The sequence below is a fragment of the Polypterus senegalus genome, chromosome 17, assembly GCF_016835505.1.
Source record: "Polypterus senegalus isolate Bchr_013 chromosome 17, ASM1683550v1, whole genome shotgun sequence".
In the NCBI taxonomy this organism is placed as follows: domain Eukaryota; kingdom Metazoa; phylum Chordata; class Cladistia; order Polypteriformes; family Polypteridae; genus Polypterus; species Polypterus senegalus.
Genome location: NC_053170.1, coordinates 21,005,500 through 21,026,319, shown reverse-complemented (window position 1 = coordinate 21,026,319; position 20,820 = coordinate 21,005,500). Strand labels below are relative to the sequence as shown.

General features: G+C 40.1%; 2 protein-coding genes across 7 annotated transcripts in view; one reads left to right on the top strand and one right to left on the bottom strand.

The window, feature by feature from the left end:
• LOC120517920 (polycomb protein SCMH1-like) overlaps nt 1-8,330 on the top strand; it is a 67,020-nt gene extending 58,690 nt beyond the window's left edge. For all 5 annotated transcript variants that reach the window (XM_039740432.1, XM_039740433.1, XM_039740431.1 and 2 more), the window contains 4 exons: nt 3,939-4,067; nt 5,158-5,343; nt 5,492-5,628; nt 7,927-8,330. In XM_039740432.1, coding sequence (XP_039596366.1) covers nt 3,939-4,067; nt 5,158-5,343; nt 5,492-5,628; nt 7,927-8,052 — 578 coding nt within the window. In that variant the 3' untranslated portion in view covers nt 8,053-8,330. The remainder of the gene's footprint in view (nt 1-3,938; nt 4,068-5,157; nt 5,344-5,491; nt 5,629-7,926) is intronic.
• A 5,284-nt stretch (nt 8,331-13,614) lies between these two features.
• Nucleotides 13,615-18,178, bottom strand: cited4b (Cbp/p300-interacting transactivator, with Glu/Asp-rich carboxy-terminal domain, 4b). 2 transcript variants are annotated; one of them, XM_039740436.1, is made up of 2 exons: nt 18,007-18,178; nt 13,615-15,121 (listed from the first exon to the last, which is right to left on the bottom strand). In XM_039740436.1, exon 2 carries the CDS (start codon nt 15,110-15,112, stop codon nt 14,393-14,395), a length of 720 nt encoding a protein of 239 aa, XP_039596370.1. In that variant the 5' UTR covers nt 15,113-15,121; nt 18,007-18,178; the 3' UTR covers nt 13,615-14,392. The 2 variants fall into 2 exon arrangements, with proteins under 2 accessions (XP_039596370.1, XP_039596371.1); XM_039740437.1 differs by having other exon boundaries at nt 13,615-15,118.
• Between the last annotated feature and the right edge of the window lie 2,642 nt (nt 18,179-20,820).

Genomic DNA, 20,820 nt, shown 5'->3' with positions numbered 1-20,820 from the left:
AAGGGACAAATGTTTGTTTGCAGTGTTTTAAAGTCCCTGTCTCTACAACCTCCTGTGTTTCTGTGCAAATCTGTGACCCAAGCGTGACAATATAAAAATAACAATATAAATGTATGGTTTTTACTTAATGGATTTTCACCTTTCGCGGGGGGTTCTGGAACGCAACCCCTGCGATCGAGGAGGGATCACTGTATTTTATTCCCTACTAGCAAAATACCCGCGCTTCGCAGCGGAGAAGTAGTGTGTTAAAGACGCAATGAAAAGAAAAGGAAACATTTTGAAAATAACGTAACCTGATTGTCAATGTAATTGTTTTGTCACTGTTGTGAGTGATGAGTGTTGTTGTCATATATATATATATATCTACATATATATACACACATATATACACACATATACATACATACACACACATATATACACACAAATACATATATATATATATATATATATATATACATACATACACACACACATATATATACATATACATACATATCTACATATATACACACACAGCTATTTCGTATCAGTGCAATACGCTGTTTGTTAAAACGGTTGACTCCGCTCTTACGTGCAATAACAAATCAAATCATTCAGTTATCTTTGCTCATATGTCATTTTAGAGCTGGACGCCTGGCATCTTTTTTTGGCCACAAGTTCGTTTCTGTTTGGTGTGAGGTTCTGTGTTGTGGAGATTCTCAGGATGGATTGCAGGTGCTCATCAGTGAGGCGACTGCTGTGTGCTGTTTTGTTAGTCTTTATCACTGAGAAGAGCTTCTCACACAGATATGTGCTAGCAAACATGCGCAAGGTTCGAGCCGCATGTAGACGGACTTTTTTTGTTCTTCAAAGTCACCAAAGCGCCGTGCAAACTCAGTGCGCAATAACTCTAGCTTTGCAATAACTTGCAGCATCATAAGGTAGACTTGATTAACGCGGTAAGTGTTGCAAGGCAGCTGAAGCGCTGCATTATGGGATCTGTAGTTTATTGTGTTACCAGCGCTTCATATACCCGGCTTTAATAACAATAATACAGTATATAAAATAATCTCAGGGGCGGATATAATTACACGCCGGGCGGATGTGGCCCGGCCCTTGAGTTTGACACATATGGACTAAATAGAACTTGAAAAGATATATTTTTCAAATGTGATCACGCAATTCAGATAGAGTTGACGCAAGACTACAGCCTGCATGCCTCAATGAGTCATCCTCCCTCGCTCTTACTTTTTACCGCTCATCTAATGAATACACTGAGTATGGCTTTACCAAAACAATCATTGATGGCGAATAAAGTATCCATTATTCGAGTATGTAGAGCGGGATATATATATATACATATATATATACCCGCGTATCGCAGCGGAGAAGTAGTGTGTTAAAAAAGGTAGAAAAAGAAAAGGGAACATTTTAAAAATAACGTAACATGACTGTCAATATACAGTATTTGTTTTGTGAGTGTTACTGAGTGTTGCTGTCATCAAGGATTTGATTATCATTATTTCTTTCAATCAGGTTCGTATTTGTAGGATGTGTTGTGTTCAAGTTACATTCCGTGTTTGTCAATCGTTGTAAAGATGACAGGTTTCATTCATCGATTCGTTTCTTACTGCATCAATAAACAGCTCGTCTTCTTCTTTATCTGAGACCTGACACACTGCATGCACGGGTTTTTTACGCTGTCTTCCTTTAGCGGACATTGACTTTTTCCACCGTGTGCTTTGTTTCCACAGTAGCTGCATTTATGAATATGCTTATCAGACGCTGCCTTTTCAATTGTGTAATTCGGTTTTTGTTCAGCGCTCTTTGGAACTGTTGCTTTTTATCTGTGCACTCGCGCCAGTTCACATGAGCCACTCGGTGTACTTGCATCGAAGGTTCCCAGCTGTGCTGGTGCCATCTCGTGCTATGTCCATGGCTGTATTTAATGTTACCTTAGTCCTGGCACTTAAAACTTTCTCTCGCAGTTTCGCTGAGTTTGTGTCAAACGCCACCCTGACCATCTCATCTTCCTCTCCATAAGCACAGTCCTTCACCCGTGAATATTTACCCGTGGCAGTTTGCTATTGGATTGCCGCTGACGGACGGCCTTATATGGGCAGGCACTAAATTACAAACGCCAGCGCAGCCTGTCTATGAACTTAATTTAAAGTGTAGGTTTACATCGTGCTTTGTTTCCGAAGTAGCAGAACTCATCAATATGGTTGTATATGTCACTCGCTCACTTCTTATTGTTTCGCTGCCTTCTCAATTATATAATGCATGTTTTCTTGAGCGCTTTTTTGAGGTCTTCCTGGTTTTCTATGTACTGCGTGATTACGTGGGAGGCGTGATGATGGTACACGAAACTCCGCCCCACGGCGTTGAAGCTCATCTCCATTACAGTAAATGGAGAAAAACTGCTTCCAGTTATGACCATTACACATAGAATTTCGATATAAAACCTGCCCAACTTTTGTAAGGAAGCTGTAAGGAATGAACCTGCCAAATTTCAGCCTTCCACCCACACGGGAAGTTGGAGAATTAGTGATGAGTGAGTGAGTGAGTCAGTGAGTGAGTGAGTGAGTGAGTGAGGGCTTTGCCTTTTATTAGTATAGATTACCATTCTCAGTCTATTTACTGTTGACTTTGAATATACTTCTTGATGAAAAACATATTGTTTTGTAAGGGAGTCCCTTTTTTTTATATTGGTACGATTTCATTCCTATTCCTCTAGGATTCCCTCTATGTGACATACTTGCTGGAAGTTTTTCTCTAGCCATTTGCCAACTGTTGTTCTTCCATTCTTAAACATTTCAGCTGTTAACCCGCCTGCCCCAGCTGCTTTGTCTTTGCTTTTAATTAGAGCATTATTGCTTCTTCTTTTGTTATTCCTTCATGGTCTTCCGCATCCATCTTCATTTTTCCCTTTCTATAGGATTTTCATTACTTCTTCATTTTTTTGAATACTAGTTCTCCATGCTTTGTGTATCCCATCTGCCTCTCTTTTTGCATTTTTTATTTACTCTAATTTTGTGTATTCAATTTCCCTTTAAACTTTTGGTTACATTTCCAGAAGTGTTTTTCCCCCCTCAATTTTCTTCCCAAATTCTTATCTATACTTTTCTTTGCTGATTTTACAATTTTGTTAACTTCTTTTTGCTTTTTTGTATATACTACCCTGTCTTCTTCCGTTTTTGTTTCTGTGCATTTTTTCCATACCTTGTTTTTTTCCACTGCCACCTTGCTCTTTACTTCCTCATTTCACCATTTAGTTTTGTTGCTCAGAATCCTGTCTTACTATTTTGACTTCACAGATGTTAGTAGCTGTTTGTAATAATATTTCCTTAAAATATATCCATCTTTTATTTAAAGTCCTTTTAAACAAATTTATTGTGCCCTCTTTAGGTCTTCAGTTTGAATGATGCATTTGGAAATATATAGGTACCACTTGAATCCTAGTTCAGGAACATCTGCTCTATAAAGAATTTCAGTGTCACCTGAAGTCCTAAATAATTATTTACACTCCAACATATTTTGAGATGAATCTTTTTTACAGAAAGAACCCTCTATTACAGAATTCTTCCTTTTCATATTCTAGAGTAATGCTTTGGTTTTGAAATATTATAACACATGCTATCAAATTTAACATAACTGCTATGGAGAGCTGGATTAGTTCTTTGTAACACTGACACAAGTAATTATGTGTCTGGTTCCTTACTATGTTTGAAGACACAGTAATGGAAACAATGAGTATAAATGGAATAGACCAATTGATCACCTGACTTGTAATTTAAAGTCATTGGCCTGTGTGTACTTAATAACATTGCAGTGTCAAAATGAAATAAAATGTTTCACTTCATTTGCCTTGTAATTGAACTTCAATGGTTAAAATTACTAATTACATAGGGTTCTGTAGTGTATTTTTATTAAATTCTCATTTCTTCTTTTCACAGATAGGAAGTGTTATGGTGAAAGTCCCCTTCTTGTTCCTGGTCGAGGAAGCAAAAGATACCAGGATTCCCCACCTTATAGTGCTCCCCTCTCCCCAAAACTTACTAAAAATGACCGACACCCCACAGAAGGTACAAATTACCCTTTAGAGTGACTTATTTTATTTCCAAAAGAATAACACAAACCACTTGAGATAAGATATAAGAGGAATTCATCTTATATGACACAGTTGTTGAATTTGAGGTATAAACCTATCTGGTTAAATACTGTTGACTATTGAATGGGCATAAGGACTTATAAAGGTCTGAGAGAGATTTGCAATTTAAAGTTCTACATGAAAGGCTAGCCAATAACAAGGAGAACTACTGTACATACAGTAGACAGTGAACCTTTCAAAAGAACTAATGTTCTGCCTTTTGAAATTTCTCTTGCATTGTAAAGTTGTGTAATGTGGCAATATCCTACTGTCCTCAGGTCTTTTTAGTACTAATATTGTAGTAGTTTGATACAGACTTCATAAAAGGACCCTGCAGACAGAGCCACGGGAGTTGTTAATCCTCCGTGAAAATGTACAAATGTATATGAACTCAGAGGCAAAGTTCTTATCCATTGTTAGAAAAGTAATGCCTTCTGTTTAACATACACTCTTTGATGTTAGTAACCACATACAAGCTTTCCTGGTTTAAATTAAGTTCTCCTTTTACTAAAAATTTTATTCTTTGATTACATTTTTCAAAAGAATAAAGTGTACTTTTATAGTGAATGTACACCAACTAAAAATTTAATTAGCTCACATTTTTTTTAGTAACTTTTGCTTGTTTATTCTATTGGCATTTTGTGTAGACTGGATTAAGATGAGGTTTCAAATTAATGACAGTTTTTTAGATTTTTTTTTCATCAATTTAGAGTCAGATAGATAGAAATCCCAATTCCATCATAAACAGAAGAAATGTAAAAAGTAATGCTTGAAATATATTGGTTGTTTATCTTTACATATAGTCATGATTATTACAGTTGTTTTAAACATATTCAGTTTCTAATTCACAAAACCTTATTAGCAGGTTTAAATGAAGCAAGTCTATGAAAGAGCTCATACTAATCAAAGATTAGAATTAGATTGAGAAACCTTTCCAGCTGTTTCATTTGCATTCATGTCTTGAAATGTTTTGATACATTAGTGGCATACTAATGGGTTACATTGAGTTCTATCTTCTGTATTAGCGGAAACGTTCCAAATAGAGAGTGGTCTCCCTGCAGCAACTGAACATCGTCTCGACAGCTTTGAGTCACCTCTTGCATCTATAAACTCTGCTAGCCCGTCCAGGAGAGACTTCCGTTCGCCATCCTTCAGAACACTTACACAAAGCAGCAGTCTGCCAAACTCATTGCAGCGCCTTAGCTCCGGGGGTAAGTTAACATCAGCTCACGCCCTACGGTTCTTATGATACTTCCATGCTTGGCTTCAAATACGGTTTCATGTTATTTTGAAGATTACATGTAAGAAATTGGAACCACTGATTAATTATATATCTCACTATATGTCATATTTCCTTAGACCGGTTCTTAACTTCACGAGACAGCCCACGTTCCTTAAGCAGGGATCCAAATCTTTGGTCGGTTGATGATGTTATGCAGTTTGTTCGAGATGCTGATCCCCAGCTTGGACCACATGCTGAGCTTTTCAGAAAACATGTATGTTTAGACTCTTTATCTGGAATAGTTGTGTTAAAAATAAGCCATATTAGGGATTCGAAAAAGTATTGTAAATTCTTATCATTTGCTATTTTATATTTTAATATTTCGTCATTGTTATAGCATCATTTAGAAGGAAAATGGTAATCATATAACAGTTATCCAACTTGCTGACCAAAGCAAGTAAGGAAGGGATTTTTGCTTCATAGGGGATGAAGAATTCACATATTTGTGATTCTAATCTTTACTATCTTACATTTTTATGGCAAAGACTTTGTCATAAAAAATAACTATCAATGAACTTCATATATAAACTGTGAAAGGTGTTCTTTATGTATTTATATTTTAGATTGGAATATGTTTTTTTTCAGTTTCTTAAAAGGAATAAACAGGAAAAAAGTATAATCTCTTAATGAGAAAGTTCTGTCACTTGAAGAGAATAAGTGAGCATTAATACAAATTTTTACAATTAAAAAAAAACGTGGCTGCATTTTTTCACATCAGTGTTTTAATTAGAATCCAAGTATATACTGCTAAAGTGACATACTTTTCTGGATTTAAGTTTAGACTTTTTTTTAAAGTCGAAGTTATTTCCTTACTGAGTGAAGGACTGTTTGCTGTTCTTTCTTTTAAATGGCTGAATCTCATAATATGTTTTTTTTTTTTTGGAAAATTACATATATGAGCTATTTTACAATGTATGTATAATCACAAGTTGCAGATCAATGCATGACAACTTTTTGGGCTTTGAAAAATTGATGTATTTGGTAAGTTTGTAGGCTTTTGTGTTCCAGGTGATCCAGGCCCCATAAGGTTCTATTATAAAAACTCTTTAAGTGTTTTATAGAATTTATAGAAAACACTTCACTTTAGAACACAGTTTTGTGCTGTAAATGCATATATACCATGTTTGCGAAGAAATAACTTTGACTTGAAATCACCAAAGTTATCCGTTAATTCACTTGTTATGATTCCTTAATTCATTATTTTAGTTTTAAACTGCTGCATTTACATTTTAATTACTTCTTTTTTTCTTAACTAACCACCAATTAATAGTGAGGTGCAAATGACTAAGGAACCACCCGCTCTCTGGCTAACATGCTGACATTTAAAACAGTATGTGCATCATGAAGTACCTGTGTTGTTAAAATGTTTAGAAATATGAGAGAGGAAAGAGCAATGAAGTGCAAATCCATTGTTGTCCACAAAACATGTGGGTAATGTGCTTAGAAAAGGAAAATATGTAATGTGTTAAAAAATTGTCTTCAAAGAATGACCGTACTAACAAGCCATATGATTAAATACCAAGTTTGGTTATAAGAAAGGACTGAGGCTTCTAATTGGGAAACTGGTTGGAATGAAAACCTGCTTCCATTGTGGCCCTCTAGGACTGTAATTGAGGACTTCAGCTGTACACAGTTTGTAAACATTGGATCTTAACAGTAAAATATGTACAAGGATTTGAAAATATTAAGCAAGCCTAACTTGGACATAATGTAAGCAATGGCTGTTCTCTAACTGAGTTACAGTAGCTGGAGAGTAAGACAGGGAACACATCTGGTGTGCACAAAAGTGACATTATGATCTTCAGGCTAATGTTTGCATTTGATTTACACTCAGTAATAGCAGCAGATGATTTTTTTCTTATATTTCCTTGGAATTTTATTCCACTTCTCCTCAACTGTAAGTTGGTATTATTTGGTTTGTTTCATACATCCCAATGTTGGTGCTTTGTCATACCAACAGTGCAATCAACCTAACTGCACAGAAAACAGATGATGACAAATCTGAGGTTCTCAATGTTATTTGCTGTTCTTCTTTACTAAATTTGCCGAGCACAGTTTTTTTTTTTTTACCCCATTTAACCATATATGCCATTTGTATGGTTTAGTACACATTTTCTAGACTCCTCTCTGTTTTTAAATGTAAACCAAAGATTTATCCATTGAAGTACATGCATCAAGGTTTTACTTCTATACTTTGACCACTGTTTCAACTGTAATACAGAAACATTTTGTGAGACCTTATTCCAGCCTTTTTTGCTTTATAAAGTGTCTTACAATAATGAATATGTTGTGAAAGTCATTGTTTAAAACACAATTTGTAGAATCTTTAAATAACCAATGAAGAAGATCCAAGAAACTGAAGAATATGTATAATGTACAGGATGATTGTTTTTAAACTGGTTTACCTATTGTTAAGCTTGGGTATTAATAATATTGCAATAATAATGATAATAATATTCTTCACCAAAGATTACTTTCTCCATTTTACAGCTTTTTGTCTTTTTTGTTCCAGGAAATTGATGGGAAGGCTTTACTCCTGCTGCGCAGTGACATGATGATGAAATACATGGGCCTAAAGTTAGGCCCTGCACTCAAACTCACCTTCCATATAGACAGACTCAAACAGGGCAAGTTCTAAGGAAGTGTTTAATACTTTTTTTTTTATAAACTGATGCACTAATAAGAGATTCTATGACAAGGAGAAGGTGGAGCAAGGTCCTAGCACAATAACTCTGTGAGATTTTGGGCCAGCGGTGTTCCCTTCAGTCTCTCCCAGCCCCGATGTAGCAAGCTGATGTGAAGTCAAGTGCAGAAATTGAAACCTCAGAGGAGCTTTTCTTTTTTTATTCTGTTACAAACCAACACTTTTTATAACATAACTATTCAAAAAGAGAATAAAAAACAGTTTATCTTTAATTTTGTTTTAATGCTGTGTAAACATATTGAGGTCTTCTCAATACCACACAAGTGAAAGTTCTTTTCTCCTCATCAATAGCACAGCTTCCTCAGGCATACACCCTTTCTCTGATCTTGGCTGTTCTGTTCCAGAGTGCTGATGGGAAGTTGTCTCCCATATCTTATTGGGCACAACATCCAAAACAGATCTAGTAAACTGTCATTTTACTTAGTCAGAAACATGTCCATCCTTTCTTGTATGAGTAAGTCCTTTGGGGTGAACATGTACTGTACATCACAGATTTGTTTTCCAAAGATGAAAATATAGTATGAACCATTGCAGGATGATAGGAGACTAAATAGGACCAGTGTGCCCTGCAGTGAACAGGTTGCCCCTACAGGGCTGGTTCTTAACTTGTGCCAAAATGTTTGGTCCATGCTGCACTAAACTGGTCCAAATTGGTTTGTAAAACAGGTAGGTAGATAGATAGATAAAAACATGTACTTGATATACTACAAACCTCACCGTATGAAAAGAAAAAAAGTATTAATTGTGAGCACCTATTAACTTGAACTTCTTTAGACCAAGGGCTGTTTGAGAAGTGTATTTCTTACAGCAGAGACAGACTAGAATGTCAGAATCACTCTGAGGAAACAGACAATACGTTACCACAAACTATTTCTCATTCTCATACTCGTATATTTACCTCAGTCTGTGCCTCTCTGTCTGTGTTATAAAATCTGGGTGGCACTTAATGTAAAACAAGTCGGACTTTTAAAGAAAATCCTAATAAATACTGAGAGAATATGCACACTTGCTCCAGACCTCTCTATGCCTTGTACCGAACACTGGTGTGTTTTATAACACTAAAGCATTTGATGGCTTGTGTTATGTTGTTGTTCTTGTGCTTCCCTTCCTATGTGTTCTGTACAGCTTAGACCAGGGGTGTGGAAAAGTGGCTTCTGCATTTAAGTACTTCAAAAAATACTAGACCAACCATACAACTGCTGTATTATTGAAGAATTCATGGCAGGCACCACCACCACATATTAAGTTATAAATTAAAGTGAGTAGTACAAGAAATGATGAATCCCCCAATATCTGAGAGGTTAAAAGATAAAAAGTCGGTGCGTCAAGCCTGAGAGGTTAAATAAAGTCTGTAATGGTGACCAGGAGGTAGATTTGCAGCAGACAGAAGATCTCAGTCACGTTGTGGTAGGTGTAACCTGCTTGGTATGGTGGCACAATATGGACATAGTGGACCAGTAAAGCAGGTACAGCTGCTAACCAGTGAAAAGGAATCCATCAAACAGTGTGATGGAAAGTTGCAGATCAGCACACTACGGTCCAGGCAGCCATTTGTAGACTGAACTTTATGCTGTGTGCACAGCAGGTGGCAGTAGAGTACCATTTTGCAGGATTTTGCTCCTCCATTCCCATTGGTTTTATTTGACTCCTCCCAGCAGCTGTTACTTTCTCATGCTGCTGCTGCTCTTCTGTTTCATTTTAACTTTTGAAAAGTACATGGAGATTTTTTTTTCCTTCTCTTTGAAGTTTCCCTTTGAAGGTTTAAATTTAATTTTTTGAGTTCTTCAGAGATGAGCATCTGTCTCTGTTTTGAATGATTGCTGGATTTTTTTTTTCTTTTTCGTCTTTAAATGATATGCAGTAAGGAGAACCTTTCCAGTTTGATTGCTTTTTAACATTAATGTTTAGCAGCAGAAGTGCATTGAAAAAAAAAATTCAGAGAACCAGTTTTATTTTTTTTTCTGAACCACCTTTGCCATTCCCGGGTCACAGGGAGCCTGAGCCAACAAAGACAGCATTGCATCCAAAGTAGAAACTGGATGGGATGTCCGTTAATTACTGTGAGAGTGAGCCTGAGACACAGACATCCTGTCGAGCTGCTAGTCAACCTCAACATGCTTACTGAACACAGAAGAACTTGCTTTTTCCAGAGCTTGTACATCTGTCATTTGGCATGAAATAAGAACCAACACGCTGAGCATGCTCACCCACGAAAAGCCAGTTTACAGACAACAGTCTGCCCAACAGGTATTTCTTTAGCACTGAAGAGAACTTGCTTACTGGCAGTGACTGTGCCAGGGTTTGAAGCCACAAGACACCACTCTGTTCACTTAAGATGTACAGATCCTATAAAGCTCCTACCACCCTGGTCTTAGGGGATGACGGAGATTCTATCTCTAGACTTCCCCTTTTGCTATTAGAACATAAAAAACTGACAAATGTAAGGAGGCTATTTGGGCCATCAGTCTTTTTTGTTTAGCTAATAGCTAAGCTGTCCCAACATCTCATTTGGATTCTTCTTAAAGGTTTGTCAAGGCTCCGGTTTCTGCTTCAGCTCCATGTCTTAGTAGCTTTTTCCCCAATTCACACAACTCTTTGTATATACGAGTACTTCCAGGCTTCAGTCCTAACTACACTTCCATTTAATTTCCACTGGTGTATGTGACTCTCCCAGAGCACAAGTACCTGGCGTTGCCTCACCCTCCCAATGTATAATCCACACCGTATACTCATCGGCTCTATTTATTTTCCATACATGCTGACACTGTCCACCTTTGTGACTTTCAATTGTCATTACATTACATATTTGCATTAAACTTTGCCACTTCTCCATCCAAATCTGTATGCTGTCTATGCCCATCAATTAGAAATGTGTCTTAGCAGGAAGACTAGTTGTTTCCCTTCTAAAAACTTGCATTTAGTGAATCAGTTTGCTTATTGGTCCCAATGTCCCATCCAGGTAATCCTTACAAGCCCATCACACTGACTCCATGCTGGTTAGTCTTTTCCTTGTCTTCACATCCGAGTAAAGAAGTGCTTCCTGTTGTGTGTTTCTCTGTGGTGTGTGTACTGGGATGATACTGGACCAGACCATCATTGGTTAGTGGCACACAGTACTCTGTTAAAAGACAATAAGTGGTGCTACTTGTCCACCCCATAGACACTGTAGTGAAGACTAAGAATCTGAGGGACACTTGAGCTTGATAAAGCGACCCTAAGCAAAACTGCCATCTGCAAATCTGTGGATTTTAGCTTACACTTGGATGTAAAATTTGCCCATCCAGTGTAGTGCCATGTCACAGGGCAGTGGAGAGACTATCCAACCCTGGACAGGATGCCAGATTCTGACTCCTCTGGTTTAGAGTCACCCCTTAAACTCCATTCTTGCCTGAATGGCACCAACATAGGCCTTCAGGTTGGCCACAGGTCAACAGTGACCCTCAGCTACACTGTAATTAGACAAATGCTTTTGAAAATGGACAGATGGATAGATCCTAATTTTTATGGTGGCATCAGTTCATGCTTTCACCCTAGTACTGCCAAAGTTCTAAAGTTTTGGTGAGCACTGTAGTAGCAAGAGTTGAGCACAGATCTTGAGCAGGTCCACCACTTCCTTCCTGAAGGCATGCATAAAATTGGCATGGTGTGGTGGGCTGGTGACTACAGCAGTTCAGACAACCATAGGTCAGTTACTTGAACCCCTGTGCACAGTACCTCTATATGCTAATTCCATCTTCCCGGATTCTGGCAGCACTGCACAGAAGACGGGCACCAAATCCTAGGACGGGATGCCACTCTATCACAGGCTCGTCACCCAAGACGCCCACACCTTAGGGAATTGGGAAGACATTTCACATATCCAGAGAACATGCCAGTTGTATGTAAAAAGCAGCAGTGAAGGTCTAACATGGGACAATTGGGCTGTGAGGCAGCTTATTTCCACACAGACCCCCACATAGAAGGTGGGCAGCATGACACCACCCAGCCTGGTAAGCCTGTACATGGAGTTTGCTTGTTTTTCAAACTGAGGTTTTTCCTTCCTTTCCACGTCTCAAGAGATGCAGGTTGGGGTTAAAGAGCAACTTGGCTTGGTAAGCACCATGACAAGCTGGCACCCCATCCTGCTCCCACAAGCTTTGGCTCCTGGCAGCCATCAGTGATGAACAAAGTGGGTTCAATCAAGATAAACTCACTGCACTTTACAACCTGATTGATCATACAGAATAAGAAAGCAGGAGTCTCAGCCTCAATGCTAGAGGCTACCCATTCTGATATTGCCCACCATCTCTTAAGAAAAATGCTACAATATAAAGAACAGGTAGAGGCAGGTCCAAAAAAAACCTGTTTGATAGTTTTTTTTATTTTTGTCAAAGTTTGAAAACTGTTCAACATTTTAGTCTTGTCATTGATCAACAATGATAAAACTACTACAATCTGTTTAAACTGGGGTGCAAGTGTACTTACTGAGTTGAGCCTCTGTACACAGGACCACCACCACCCCCCCGAAGCAAAAACAAGGATACAGACACATCAAGAAATAATCCGGCCGACCCAACACACATCCCAAACCCAACAAGCAGAGTGACGCCTCAAAAAAAAAATTAAGTCACATTTTATTGCATCAGATAATATACAAAAAAAAATGAGGTACAGGACCTTAAGAGAATTTTTTTTGGCTTTTAAAAAAATATAAAGTTAGGACCTATTTATAAATAAGACAGGACCAGCCTTTAAACAGCAACCCCTTTTCGGCCCCAGCACTGTACCGTCCAAATCAACAAGGCAAACTTTTTTTTTTTTCCCCCCCCTCTTCTTAAACAGAAAGAATGACCAAACCATTTCTACAATTATTCCCCAAAGATGAATCCGCTCAGGAGACCCCTTGCTTTTTGCCAAGTCAGAGTGGCACCCGGCATGGCAGGCAGTGGACAATGATGCCCAAGATCAGCTTTCAGCTCGATGCATCTGATAAAGCGACGAAGCCCATTCAATAATTCAGAAGAGCTGCAGGAGGAAGGGGAGTGGATGAAGATCATTTCACTGTTCCGTCCTAGTAGGAGAAATTCTGACTTGACAACCTGAAAGGTTTAAATTAGTTAAAGCCCCACAGGCTCAACCAAACTCCCAGTTACTCTTCATCTGTGTCCAAGAGGAGACTCTTCTCATTTCAGCTGCAGGGCTTCTGCACCATTGGTCACAAAGCAAGGATGACACCCTGGAAAAAGGATATCTCAAGAGTCACCATATTGACCGACAGGATGGCTAAATAAGCCACCAGCCCAATAAATATGTCATTAAACAATAAATAACGATCATTAACAGTAATACACCACTGCTGGACACAGCCTAGCTTGTTACAAAAATAAGGTGTGGAGAATCTCAGAAATGTTTAATGTTATATGTACAGCGCAAGTCTGCTCTTACACGCCTAAAAAGTTACTGCATATATCATAAGCAGAGGTTCACCTTCAGCATGGCTCTGAACACTGTGGGGGATTAAAAAACAGCCTTCAGCATGGCTCTGAACACTGTGGGGGGGGATTAAAAAAAAAAACAGACACTGGAGCAGAACCCTGGAGAGTGTCCACAAGAACAGAGCAATGGGAGAAGGTTCAAGGTAAATGGATCCAGTTATGGTGTCAAGTGCATCCCCTTGTGGACAAACATGGAATTGTACAGGCATCTTTTAAACGTGAAGCAAACCGGCTAAACTGGGGGGGTTGCACCTCCACGTTAATTCAGCGGTCACCGGTGTACACACTCCACTAGTTCTCACAGAAATAGTCCACATTCTTCACTTACTTGTGCACCAACAGTACGATGCTTTGCTTTTCTTTTTGTGTCGAATGAGATGAAGACACAAGTCTACCATTCTTCTCCAGTCGAGCACATAATGTGCTTACTGTTGTACAATAAAATGTATAAATAAAAATTACAAAAAAAAAAAACGCGCACACGCAAACACAGTAGGCTCTTACTGAAGTCGTCCTTCCAGCAGAGCCATTAGCCATTGTCTTAATGTGAAGCCTGAGGGAAACAAAATTGTTCAGCCACCAAGACAAAGAAGAGTGCAACCTCTGACCAAAAGAGTAACATGAAATTGTATCCCGGAAGCGCCAAGACTCCTGAAGTGGCTATCCAGTGCAAATCATTTTATTCTAATTACTAGTATCATAAATTAAAAACAGCAAAACAGATTGTCCGGTCAGGCTCATCATTCCTGGGGCTCTCATCCAGGAAACCCCGCCCACCCACCCACCCACATTTTCGGCCCTCAACAGCTCACTGTACTCGGCTGCTGTTTACTGACAAAGTCTGGGATGAAATCAAACTCATTTTGACCTAAAAACAGTTCCGGAAGCTCTTGGATGCGATCCAGGCCCAGTTCCAAGACGAGAGATGTCAAGACGTCCTCATCTACCAGATCAGAGTCCATCATGTTGAGTGTCAGAGCTGGAGGGCACATGTGCTGCATGCCCACCGCCAGCTGACTTGGTGGCATTCTGTAAGGGGGACCTGAAGCCATGTTCCCATTCATAGACATGACAGGGTGTCCTTGGTACTGGTTGTTGAGTTTCTGCAAATGCATGCTAGCCATGAGCTGCTGTGAAGTGAGTCCGCCACCACCTCCTCCAATGAACTGCTGCGGGTGCGAGACGTGGTGTGCCTGCTGCTGCTGATGCTGCTGATGCTGCTGCTGCTGCATGTGATGATTCTGCCCGTTGTACATGAGACTGCTAGCCATTTGATGGTGGGGATGTCCCATCTGCCCTCCGTTGACCATGCTGGGCCGTTGCCGCATAACAGACTCCATTGCACCAGTAGGGCTCCCATTATAGTGCATCATTTGACCAGTAGGGACCCCCCTGAGGCCAACCTGCTGTGGGTGATGCTGTGGGGGTCCCTGCATGCCAGGGTTCATTCCCATACGATATCCGTGCAGACCACCACCTCCAGACCCATGGTTCACTGGCATCATTAAGTGGTCAGCCATGGTCTTCTGCTGTTTTGGAAGACGGAAAAAATAAATAAATAATTCAGATTATCACTGAAGTGCTAAAGCATCAAGTCTAATCTACAACCCACCCAACCTTATTATTATATAGTGCCCTTGGCACTTTTGCCCAGGACAGGACAGTGGCAGGCACCACCAAAATATTAACCAGATGAGCCTCTGCCACTGCAAACAGATTAACAAAGACAAGCCAGCGAGTGGCAATTGTGCAAAGTCACCATCAGTGGCACAAACACACATAAATGCAGCCCCTCACAACAGTCCCAGCCTTGGCTTCCGAGAGAAAGTGGTGGGTTTGATGCCAGTAACATCTCACAAGAGACATAAAATCAAGTGGACACACAATGAATTCACTTTAACAAAGCAGCACGGACCACCGTGTTGAAAAATGCTGACCCACAAGCAAATGTACAGGCAGGCTGGGGTCAGGAGTAGACCACAAAACTCACGTCCCATGGACTGCTTATGAGAGGCCCGCCAAGAATCGGATGTCCAGCAGTCATCTAGCAAGAACAAACCCTGGACGGGACACAGGCCACCATCAAGTGTGCCAAATAAATAAACACACTGGAAGTTAAAACACTTTAACAGAACAAAATACCCAGTTTTAAAATCGCACGAGTACCAAGTCTAAACACTGTGGCCTATAGTGCCTTTCATAATAACAAGCACTCAGCCACCATCCCAAAGCTGTGCCACACTTGTGATGGGCAGACTAATAGTGACTCAAAACAGGATAATGCTGGACATTAGGTCAAACAAGCAATCTCAATGACCACGATCTATTTTATATAATGCCTCTCCAGTGTGACAATGTCCCATGATGCATTACAAGTACAAAGTTTAGCACAATAGTTATAGATCTCACCTCTGCAACGTAAACACCACCTGTACAGTTACAAAGCATGCTGGCCATTACTTCACACTGCCTAAATTGACCAACCTTTATTACGTAGAGTGCCTTTAAAACTGTGACCACCACCCTACTGTGCTTTACAAGCTCCAGCGACTCTTTGTCACCAATTTAACAAATGGAGCACAATCAAGGTCTGGCAGGGACTAGCAAAGTACAACATTAGGTCACACTACCAAAGACCAACCTTGAACTAAATAATGTAACCTTCCAATGCAAAAACACCTCCTGATAAAGCTGGGGGGGGGGCTCTTTGTCATGGACATCACAGTCGGAGCTCACTTGAGGTCAAACATGCAAAAGTCAACAAGCTGGCATAGGCTAATTCAGCAACTGGCATTTTATGTGGCGCCTTTCCACTGTGAACACCCCTCCTGGGTGTTTCAGAAGTTACAGAGCATTGTTGCATTTGTCCCCTTAAAAAGTGGAGATAAGGGGTGGGCCTCAATGGATAATCCACAGTAAAACATGTTAGCCATTAGGTCACAAAGTCTAAACCACCAAACACTTTTTTTATATATATATATATATATATATATATATATATATATATATATATATATATATATATATATATATATATATATATATATATATATATAGTGTCTTACTAATACTAACTCCTCCTACACTAGTTGTGCTGCACTTTGTCACCGATTTTTTAAATTTTTAGCTCATTCAAGGTCAGGAGGAGAAGAGGGACAAAATTAAATCCTAGGACTCAAAGTTCAACCTGCTGGTATTTTGGCCACAAAGCCAAAATGACCAACTGGTACTTTATATAGCGACGTTCCGATGTAAATAAAAACACAAATGCTGATCAGTAGTACATTTGTTTGCATTAAGCATATTCCCTCAGGATGGCAGGCCACACGGTTAGGAACTGGCAACACACACACAAAGTGTAAAGAACCAACAAGTCTCTCCTTGACTGGACCCTCAAAATGAAGGGGGGCAGCCGAGGGATGCGGCTTCACTGACCCGAGGGTCCCTTGAAGAGCACTACTTTCCGATTTTGAGGGTCCACATTACTGAATACACACTTTTCCCCCCCTTTTGGAATTACTCTTCTTGGAAAACCAAACCCAACTGAAAGTGGAGCACTCATTCGGTCACTTGACCCTCCGGTCTGGCCCTTTAAAAGTGCGCAGTCTAATCTCTACTGATCTCTCATACTCGCCTCTTCCAGGAAGACGCCCGGCGGAAACCACCAATCAACTAAAACGGCGATTTAGTGAAATTACAGAAAAACAACAAAGAGGCGGGATTCTCTGTGACCCCCCCCCTCCCCGGCCAAGTGGGCAGCAAGTCCAGTCCAGGATTTCCCAACTGCCTGCTTGGCACACCGGAGACGCTGCACACCAGCCTTAGCTTTGCAGGGTACTCGGCGGCTCCAAGTTGATGCTATTTACCTATAGGCCAACAATGCCGTCTGGGAGTCGGGCAAAATCAAAAGCTCCCACACCCCGGATCTACACCATTTCTTACGAACATGTAGGCCTCGGAAGCTCAGCTGACGATTTCTCAGACTCATCAATGGCCGGTCCGCGGACAGCCACTCCTGGTTCTGACCCAGTTTTGCTAACGCCGGTGTGTGCCAGGCTTTACCGGGCGGAGTATGCATTAACCAGGCCGGTGTGACAAAGAAACCTTTCGGTTTTGCACTGTGCTCAAGGCAGTCCGTCCAAACAGCAACCGGAACCGTGTAGCGAATCCGAGACTGCACGCTTTTTCACGATGGGGGGCGCAGCGTTCTTCTCCGGCTCTGAATTGTAAACTCCAAAACAGCAACGGAGCCCCAGAACTTGCAATGCTAGGCTTTGCCTTGCCTCCCCTCCCCCGCTTTGCCTTGCCTCTTTGTTTTGCAGGAGCCGCACGCACTTGCCAAACGGAATCCCCCAGGTGTTTTTATTTAAGCTACTTTGTGTCCCGCTTAAGAACAATAAAGCTCGAAGCCTACCGCTGCTCGTGTATCCTCCTGGTTGTTAGCTTCTCGTTAACTCAACGGCTTGCTGCGATTTGCATTAGAACCTCTGAACCTTCCAAAATCCCGCACAACCTGCACATTGACTCCCGACTTCAGTGTACGTCTGTTTCTGGGTCACTCCTGCTGATATATACATGTGAAAGACTGGGAGCGGAAAAAAAACTGCACCAAGGGGCGGGGCTCCGTGCTCGAGGCCCGCCCTCTGGAATGTCATTGGACTCAGTCTCATTCCGGCCGACCAATACACGCTCGATTATTTGTTTTCGTTTTAATCCGCGTAGAGTAGTGTGGAACCGCTTGGGGCGCCAGAGAGCAACGCAAAAGGACAATTCGTGGGAGAAAGACGGCGTTGGGGGTGGGGGGGATGGGAAGCCACAGCTGAGCTACACTGAGCGAAACTCTTCAGGCCAGAGTGCGCTTGGTCTCCAAGAAGTAGGACATGCCCTTTACTGTCAATTAAACTGTTTTCTTGACGTAATTTGACTTGCCCAAAACTACAGTAATTCATTTCCCGTTTTTTTGAATTGCCGCTTTATTAATCTTTAACAAGTAGTTCTCTTACATTCATCATTCCTTATTTTTTTTAAAAGTCAGTAGAGAATATAGAGTGGTATATATAGTTAGCCATGTTATTGGTATATATATATATATATATATATATATATATATATATATATATATATATATATATATATATATATAAGTGATGTCTGCATTAGAATATATGATAGTAACCATTTTCTGTAATTGCTGTTTTCTATTTTTGTATCTTTTTATGCAAATATTTAAGATACTGTGTACTTTTTGGCCCCAAATGGTAATTTTTAAGAGAAGGAAAATAGAAAACCTAAATAAAAAATTATATAGTCACCTTCCAGACTCTACTAAGATGTTTAATACCACCCCAGGATGAGAGGGGGCATGGTCACTAACCATGGCATCTTTTTTTTTGTTTCTGCAGCATCGAGAAACCGCCCCTTGAGGTCAGCTGAACTCCGCCCACTGTGTCCCAGAAGCCCCATCCCTGTGGACTGGAACATAATAAAACTGAGTCATTCCCAGAAGAAGGAGTGTCACTTCAGGAAGAAGACTCCATGTGTTGGAACTCCCCATGACTGACCCACTCAGACTCAGACAAGCCCCTTTTTGTACAGAGCCTAGTTGTCTCTGACTGTATTTTAGAATTCTGTTTTCTGTTTCGCCATCAAGCATTTGCTTCTATTCAGCTTTTGGACAATTACATTAAACTGGATGGCCCAGTTGGCACCCTAACATTTCTTTGGGACTACAATCATCCTTCTGTTGACAACAATATATAAAATTATGTGGCCTTGAAAACAGAGCAGGATTGACAGCCAAAAAGTTTGGGGTACCAGCCAGGTAACCTCTTTTATTATAACAAAAAGGAAAGACAGCCAGCAAATGGCTCAAAACAGTAAGCGTTAAGCAAATCAGAAACCAGCAAAAGATCAGGAGCTGTTTCTGTCTTGGGTGTCAGTTTGACCTCTGACGCCACCTTCTGAGAGTGGACCAAATTTATAGCACTTGTTCCAGAAGGGGCAGAACTTTGTCTGGGCATGAGGGACAAGGGTTAGATGTCTTTTTTGGGTGTCTTTTCCTGGCTGCGGAGAAGGAAAGAGAAGATATTGTTAGCATCAGTGCCCCCTCTGACCCCGGGGTGGAACTGCTTATCTGACCAGAGGCAGGAAGGTGGTCCCCAGGCACATATGCATTTCAATATGCTTTGTCATTGACTGCAGTGAGGAAATACACATCTACCAAAGAAATGTTGGGGCGCCAACCTGGTTTTCCCAGTTTAATAACTAGTAAGTCCAGAAAATAAACAGGCGCTCGATGGTACAAAATAACTGAAAAACAAGGCTCTAGTTTTAAAAGCAAGCTTCTGTGAAGCAATCAAACGCATCAGGATGGAGCTCCATCTGGCACTTCTCATCCTGGAATTAGGCAACTCTTTCCAGGAGAATCTCGGCTTTATGGTCACTGGACCAGACGGAAAGGAGTCAGCTGACTTGATTGGGTGGTCTCTTTGAGCTGTGGGTAGGAAAGGAGACAATAACGTCAGCAGTAGTGCCCCCTCATGTGCCAGCATGGTAGGGACCCTCTGACACACATGCGTGACTATAGATATATATATATACATATATACTGTATATATATATAAATATATATATATATATATATATATATATATATATATATATATATATATATATATATATATATACTGTGTATATATATATATATATATATATATACACAGGGTGAGTCAAAAATCATGTTAACATTTGAATAACAGAAACAATTTATTCACAAAGCATGCTTGATATGTGCAAGATGATTTACAGGTATGACTTAACCTGTTTGCCATCACGTTCAACACTCAAAAACCAACCAGCAACAGTACCATTTAAAGCCTGGACACACATTTCATGGGGAATAGATGTCATCACAGTCCATATTCTGTCCTTCAGATCATTGATATCACAAACTTTCCTGCTATGCATGCGATCCTTCACCATACCCCATAACCAGAAATCATAGGGTGTCAAATCAGGGGAGTGTGGAGGCCATGGTGATGGTCCACCATCACCTATCAATCGACCTGGAAAGGTGTGGTTGAGATAAAAATAATCCATTAGTGTTAATATCATTTTGACTCACCCTGTATATATATACAGGTATAGGTATATATATATATATATATATATATATATATATATATATATATATATATATATATATATATATATATATATATCCATCCAT

Excerpts from the sequence above, each read along its gene's own strand:
- cited4b (XM_039740436.1), bottom strand. The coding sequence starts at position 15,112 with ATGGCTGACCACTTAATGATGCCAGTGAACCATGGGTCTGGAGGTGGT.